The 8,060-nt window shown below is 45.5% G+C and overlaps 1 protein-coding gene across 3 annotated transcripts in view; it reads right to left on the bottom strand.

Annotated features, from left to right (window-relative positions):
- Positions 1-2,254: 2,254 nt before the first annotated feature.
- LOC137558120 (beta-1,3-galactosyl-O-glycosyl-glycoprotein beta-1,6-N-acetylglucosaminyltransferase 4-like) overlaps positions 2,255-8,060 on the bottom strand; it is a 79,231-nt gene continuing 73,425 nt past the window's right edge. For 2 of the 3 annotated variants that reach the window (XM_068271717.1, XM_068271718.1), the window contains exon 3: positions 2,255-3,807. In XM_068271717.1, the coding sequence (XP_068127818.1) occupies positions 2,496-3,807 (1,312 nt within the window). In that variant the 3' untranslated portion in view covers positions 2,255-2,495. The remainder of the gene's footprint in view (positions 3,808-8,060) is intronic. The other variant, XM_068271720.1, reaches the window with a different exon arrangement.

Genomic DNA, 8,060 nt, shown 5'->3' with positions numbered 1-8,060 from the left:
TTACCAATACGTCAGATGCCGGGACAGGAAGGAGTTGGAAGCTGCGATGATCGGAGGAAGAAAGGTGAGTTTTAATACTATGCCTGCTCTCCCCACCACCGCAGAGCGATTGCCACACTTGCCACCCCCAAAGGCCGGTGTTCCAACAGTTCAGCATACCCGACAGAATAGCATGCAAATGCTACTGTAGCCTACTGAGCATGTGCAAAGTCATGCAGGTCATAAATTAACCCCATAATGCCCATCAGAACACCGGCTCTGGTTGGGGGCACCACAGAACTATTTTTAGCATACTGTACCTTATGGAATTGTTATGCAAAACTGTTAGTTCCATTAACAAAGAAATGAATGATAATTTTGACTCCTAAGTGGGAAGTAATCAGCATAACACGCCATGGCAACACGATATTACCTTACAGCAAACTGGAAAAGCAGCAATTTATCTAATAAAAACGTATAAGACAATGATATATGAGAAAATATTAGCAACCAATTCTTATTTCTTGATCCAACCAATTCTTATTTCTTGATCCATCTTGACGTAACCTGGTCGCCCTAGACAAAGTATGCATATAATAAAAAGGCTTGTTCTGTTCGAATGACAACCTGCTGTTCACATATACAGACAAGACAAATAACATTTGGATTGCGCTTTTCTCTTGGCGGACTCAAAGTGCCAGAGCTGCAGCTACTAGGACGCGCTCTATAGGCAGTAGCTGTGTTAGGGAGACTTGCCTAAGGTCTCCTGCTGAATAGGTGCTGGCTTACTGAACAGGCAGAGCCCTGGTCTCCTGTGTCAGAGGCAGAGCCCTTAACCATTACACTATCATTCATTTGTATAATCTCCTGATCTTTTTCTCATTTTGGCCTGATTCTTGATAACTTCGTTTCACTGTTTGTTGCTTAATTAAATGACATTTTTTATCCTTGAGTTCACTTGATTTTCAACTTTGCTTGTTAAAACCCTTTGGCCCCAAATCACTTTTTCTACTAAGTTTTCTGCTAGGAGATAGCATTCATCATCTCAATGTTTCTATGATATGAGAATTGGGCACTTTAATGTCTATATGCTGTATTGGTATATGTATCTCCTTATTCTTAATAACAAATCATTAACATAACACAGGTGGTCTGCACAGCAGAACACTCTTAAGGGAGATGCTATTTACATGTTAACCACTTCATGCAAAATGGATGATTTAAAACTTTTTAGTGCAAATAGGACGTCCATTTTGCAGTTGCAACAATCAAATGACACCTGTATTCTGAGCTCAAAGTACAATAGAGTCTCTAGTATCCGGCAACGGCAGGGATCGCCTGATGCCGGATACATGTGCTCGCTAGTTACTCAAGCAACCGGCCTAAAACACATAAACCTGCCCCCCTAAAATACTTACTGAGCCTCCAGCGATGTCTAGCAGCCTTTCCACATCACCTATCGGGCTGCTTACAGCATTCCGTCTTCCCCCTTCTCGCATCCGGTTGTGTGATACACCAACTTACATGCACAGAGCCCGGAAGCCGCTAAACAGGAAGTAGTGAAGTGCTGGAGACAGAGCAGCCCGGTGGCAGGGACAATCGTGTGGAGTCTGGAAGGTGAGTTTGCAGTACGAGGCTCCCTGTGGCGCTGCCACATATCTTTTCAATGGGGCGGGGGGGGGGGGGGGGGAGCTTGGAGGAGGGTCAAGGAGAGGGAGGGAGGAGTCTGCTAAGTGGGTTTCTGTATCAAATTCAGCCTACCACCATCTTAAAAACACAAAAACAACCTCAAAAAATGCAAACACAGCCTAAAAAACACAAAATGATTCTGGGAGAGGTGCTCCCAGGAGCACTTGCTATGTGGAGGTGGTAAATTGGGCAAACATTGGTTAATCAAAATTGGTCGTGTATATGCGATCCGATTCATGAAGCTGCTGTTACAGCAGCGCAAGCTCCATGACAGCACGGCGAGCTAAATTCAAGGCTGCACTGTACACTCGCCCTAGCAGCGTAGCGTGCCCTACTTAGTTCTGCACGCTGCTTACATAGCAATGCGCGTTCCTTTAAATGCCGGCCGCTGAAGTGAAGTATCACCACCGTGATACATTACTAGAGGGGCTGCTACTATGTTAACAGTTACTTTGTAATTAACATATTTACTATGTAAACAGCGTGTGTTACTAAGGAAGTCACGGTATGCTGCAAGAGTGAGCGTAGCGTGCAGCCTTGAATTTAGCTTGCAATGCTGTCATGGAGCTTGTGCTGCTATAACAGTGCAGCTTCATGAATCAGCCCCAATGTGCTTTGGTCAAATAGCAAGGTTCAGAAGCACCAGAGAAGGTTCAAGTGAATAAAAAAAGTCACCAGTGGACACACTGGTAGTTATTTGCTAAAGTAGAGTTTCACTCTGCTCATATCAAATGTCAAATGAGGTGCAGGGACTTTTATTGTTTTTTTATTTCTGGTTTCGAATTGAAAAGAATAAAAATCCACTGTTCTCTAGAAGAATATTCCAGTCACCTTGCTGACTTAGAAACCCCCTCTCTTTGAAGTTCTCCGAGCTTTCCAATCAGGCACTCAACAGACACAGGATCTACTTTTGGATCAAACTTATTTCCAAACCAATGTTCTGATTTTATAAGCCATTGCAACTCTGCCGCGCCATAAATGCAAACACCACGAAGATAAGCACCAGAGCATGGAAACTTTTCACCAACCCAATTTACTAGACGAGTTTTGCTGTCAAAATCTGTGACATCATCCTGAGACCTTGGAATCTCCCCCGGAACGCCTGGTAGGCGTACAAGGGTGGCCCAGAAATGTTCATCTGGAGAAAAAGTATCCTTACACCACTCTACAAATTCCTTGACTAACGGGCTACCAAAAATATACTTAATGAAGGCATGACTTAAAACAAAGTAGGCACTTCCAGAAAACATCTCAATACCAAAAGGTGGTGGCGTCTTCTTAAGATACGTGTTGAGAGGCATTATCATATAATCAAGACGAAATGAAAACATTAGCTTGTGGTGATACATATAACGTTTTTTCTTGTAATGTGATGGTCTAATAGTCTCAAGCATGTTTTTTCCATTGAGTTTTTTCAACTCAGACACAAGTTCGTAGTTCGACTTGATTGGCATGTCCTGCCCACACAAATTAATAACATATTTCCACTGCACGGGTGAGGACAGCAAATCAGACAGACAATTAAGATCCGCTTGCAGTCTAGAAAAATGGGCATAAATCACCTTTTCAAGTTTAGATGCAATAAAAACATTGGGAAAGCAGCTGGCTAAATTGGTCATGGCATTTTGGAATTCTGGAGATGACTTTAGGTCATAATGGATGCAGTACACATTGGCTGGACTGTATATTGTGTGCAATAGACGTTCAACGTTGATAGCATTTTTATGTACAACCATAGAATAAGCAATCGGAAACTCCAGTTCTTCTTTGGAGAAAACCTTGTGATGATACTCACGTAGGTTCTTGTAAGTCGTGCAATTCTTTGTCATTTCTGAAACCATTTCATCTTTCAGGTCGTAGATATGCCTTTTCCTAAGTTGAACACTTTTCTGAATCTCTGATTGCTTAAGCTCAAAAATGGCAGTACAGTCAACACTAGTTGATGGGTCAAACAGTAAGCCACTATTGGTAACAACAGAGAAATATAGATTGGGATCCACAAAATAACTTTGGGATTTTGGAGGGATCAGTTCAACAATCATAATCTTCAAGACAACTGGTAGAGACAAAGCGCAGATGAAGAACCAGAGCTTCTGGCGAACACGGAATGTAGAGCAGCACCTCAGTATCTTCATTCTGCTAAAAGATAAATTCTTTGTGAGGAAGCAGGTTAAAGAAATGCACTCAACCAAAGCCCTTGTCCAGGTAAATATATTTTGCATGTAGTCTCCCTCCCACTATTGGTAAAAGATATATCAGCAGCGTTACTTTAATTTGTGGCAGTCATGTTGCTGCTGCGGGACCTTGTGATTCCCCTAACGCAAGGGGTTTGAGAGGGGAGGCCCTACTGTCATGCTTCCCCTCTAACTGCATTGCACCCCTTTAATCAGTCTTAAAGAAAACCTGTAATGAGAAAAACCTCCCCTGGGGGGTACTCACCTGGGGTAGGGAAAGCCTCCGGATCCTATTGAGGCTTCCCCCATCCTCTTTGGTCCCACGGCGGCGGTGATAAAGCTCCCCGAACAGCGGGGATGTAAATATTTACCTTCCCGGCTGCAGCGCTGGCACAGTATCGGCTCTCCGCTTGGAGATGGGCGGAAATAGCTGTCGGCCGCTGTACTGCACAGGAGCAAGTCTCCTGCGCAGGAGCAAGTCTCCTGCGTCTGTGCAGTAGAGTGGACCAGAAAGAGATCGGCTATTTTCGCCTATCTCCGTGCGGATAGCCGCAACAGCGCCCCCACTGGAGCCAGGAAAGATAAATAAATCAGCGCTTATCAGGCTTGTCGAGGGAGGATTCCGGGACACTTCGTGGGAGCCAGCGCTGGACTGCCTGCAGCTGCAGGGGAGGGGGAAGCCTCATTGGGATCCTGAGGTTTCCCCCTCCCGAGGGGAACTTTTTTTTGTTACAGGTTCTCTTTAAATGCAGCAGCTAGACAACAATTCTTCCCACCACTCTGCTTCCACCTCTCCCCTCTGCAAAGTCCTACACTGGTTCCCTATCTGCTTTAGAATCAGTTTTAAGATTCTGTGCCTGGCCTACAAATCTGTGCACAAGACCTGCCCAACCTACATTTCTGAGCTCGTCCACAGATATATACCTGCCCCCTCCAGTGATCTCTGCCTGATGTCCCACACTTTTCTCTCTCTCTCATGCATGCCTTAAAGAGAATCTGTACTCTAAAATTCTTACAATAAAAAGCATACCATTCTATTCATTATGTTCTCCTGGGCCCCTCTGTGCTGTTTCTGCCACTCCCTGCTGCACTCCTGGATTGTAATTGCCAGTTTTAGGCAGTGTTTACAAACAAAAGACATGGCTGCTAACAGCATGTGATAGGCTGAAAGTAGCTCAGTGTGTGAGTCATACAGAGCTTGGAGGGGGCCTGGAGAGGGTGTGTATAGCTTCGATCCTATCACAAGCAGACCAGCACATTCCAGCCTGAGTGCCTGAGCCCGACAGAGCCGAGGAAAGAAGATTAGATTATATAACAGAAATAATACAGCCACTGTGCAACTAGGAAAGGCTGCAGTAAGCCAGAGCACATTAGAACAGGTGTAGGAACTTATAGGAAAGAAGAAATAAGGCTGAAAATTTTGCTACAGAGTCTCTTTAAAGACTTCTCAAGAGCCGCCACCACCCTATGAAACTCCTTCCCAACCCCACTCAGACCCCCTTCCTTCAACAACTTCAATCAAGCCCCCAAAACACACTTCTCTAAAAATGGCCTACCACCCCGCCCCCTTCTCCCCCCCCCCCCATCTACTTTAGCTCTAACACTTTAACTCTCTCAGCCGAGAACCTTTTCCACAGCTTTACCTTATGTGTCTCTCCCCCGCCCCTTTAGTGTGTTCTTCTCTATCTTGCAGCCACCACCACCCAATGACACCCTTCCCATGGACTAGCTCGGACTTGAATTGCTGGGTCTCTGTAAAATCACATGATCATGCATCTCGTACCCCGTTTGCATGTATAACCTTGTGCTTTGTTGTATAACCGTGTACTACCTCTCTGTCTGTCACCCCTTGTTTATATTGTGTGTATATCCCTATTTATAGTCAAGTGCTGCATAATATGTTGGCACTTTATAAATCCAATCAATAATAATAACAACAATATGCAAGTCAGGAGCAAGGGATTGAGGGAAGGCGTGGGCAAGCTAAAGAATATTAATTAACAGTTCTCATTAAAATCCATTAATAATGTGTGGTGTGGTGTGGTGTGGTGTATGAACTGTTTGTCTTATCAAATGATGGATTGTATGCTAGAATCTAGCTAAAGTGTCTGTCTCTCAAGCAACTTCCAAAAAGGACTATGGTTAGCTTATGACATAACTAGTCTGATTCTTCATGTTTTAGTACTTATTTTCTCCTTAATATTTTCTGTTTACCATTGAGTTACCTTAGTATGATAATTTTCAGTTTTGTAACATTCGTCTTAGATCATACCAACCAGATGTCAAACTCCGGCCCGCGGGCCAAATCTGGCCCTCAGAGCCATTAAATATGGCCCTCAAGTGGTTTCCCCACTTCGCATTATGTTTGGCTCACTCTAGACCACCAGGAAAGCTATATTGGAGCTGAAGCCTTAGAACACCAGGGAAGCCATGGGGAGGTAGGGGGAAAAAATCACCTGAGAACTGTATAGGGGTTGGAGGGGGCCCATAGACACCAGGGAACAGTATAAGGGAGGAAAGTGGCCAGTAGACAAGGATGGCCCGCGATTAGGCACCAGTGTATAATTTCGTCCCACTTTGTATTTGAGTTTGACAATCCTGTCTTAGATGCTTACAGACAGGGCTCCCATTGCTGCAGTACATGAAGACCTTCTCGCCCTTCTGCCAGCAGCCTATGAAAGATTATACATGCTTACCTCATAAGAGCAGCACCAGGGAACAAAGCAGCTACAGGCTTCTCTTCCATATTCAACCAATTTTCCATGTCCTGCCACCCTCTTGGGCAGCAGCATCTCAACACCTGGGCCTTTGTGGCCCAACCAAAAAGGAAGTCCTGCTCACCCTGCTGCCCTTCAGCCAGCAGCCCATGAGAGATTACACATGCTTACCTCATAAGAGCAGCACCAGGGAACAAAGCAGCTACTCTGCTGCAAGGATAAACCATGACCCCTATTTATACTTAATAGAAGTGGAAAATGGTTGACTAAACTATAAGCTAGGAGACTTTACTCCCTTGCTGTCACTCCACCGTCATACCATTTCCTCACCACTAGCCTGCTGCCACTGGAACCCTTGTACTCCAGAGAGTTCAGTAGAGTGTTCCCCCAAAGCCTCCCCCTCGTCACCTGCTGTTGCCAGAGGTGTAACTAGGGAGGTGCATCCCCCTGCGGTGGGAGGTCAGAGGTAGTAGAAGCCACAACCTTTTTACCTTCCCTTTCTCTGATACTCCAGATCAGGTGTTTTGTGGCTACACTTGTTATGGGTGTGAAGATGGCCACACCTGTTTTAGGACCCTTGTATGATGGGCGCCCATGTTGTGTGGTTCACCAAGGGGGGACAAGGAAAGGGTTGTAGACATTACGGGGGCCCCATAAAAGTTTTGCTGGGGGCCCCATGATTTGTATTTACGCCTCTGCCTGCTGCCCCTAATGAAAAAGGCACATCAGAGTGTTAAACCTCCCAGCATCCCTCACCGTTTACTGCCACTAATGTCTTCACTTGTAAAGAGCATGACAGTTTCTTCTGTATTCACCCCCCCCCCCTTCCCATCTACTTGCTGTGTGTCCCCCAATACAAAAATAGATAGATAGTGTACCTTCATTCCAGGTCATTGGGCTTTTCTCTTCAGCTGCCGTCTTCCACGGGTCCTCCATCTTTCTCCACTTTGTAGCTAGTGATTTCCAGCCATACTCTGCTCTTCATTGCAGATATATACAGTATGTCCATACTGGCTATGAAGTGCAGGATGCAGTGCGGGGCTGGAGTTAAATGGCAACAAAGTGGAGACACAGAGAAAGATGGGGGACACTTGAGTGGCTGTAGAGAAGAGCCCGGTTACACTACCTCCCCAGCATACATTAAGGGGAACATCAAGGGTGAAATCACTTTTTTTGCAGGGTGATGAGGGCAAAAGACACTCTCTGGAACTAAGGATGCTGGTGGCAGCAGTTGGCAAAGAGGTGTGTGTGTGTGTGGGGGGGGGGGGAGATGCAACAACCCACTGCATTCTCTGGATTTGGGGACACTATGGGGCAGCAGTTAGTGACAGGGGTGTGGGGAAGTGGTGGTAGTGGGGGAAGGGGGGGTATATAGCAATCCAGTGAATTCAATACCAATAGTGGGAGGGAGACTACAAGGCCAGACCGCATCTGAATGACTACCAACAGAGGCATGCAGAGCCCAACATACCCACCTTGTATTCAAAACGGATGCTACAAA

Source organism: Hyperolius riggenbachi, chromosome 1 (assembly GCF_040937935.1).
Source record: "Hyperolius riggenbachi isolate aHypRig1 chromosome 1, aHypRig1.pri, whole genome shotgun sequence".
NCBI lineage: Eukaryota > Metazoa > Chordata > Amphibia > Anura > Hyperoliidae > Hyperolius > Hyperolius riggenbachi.
This window is presented reverse-complemented; position numbering and strand designations above follow the sequence as displayed.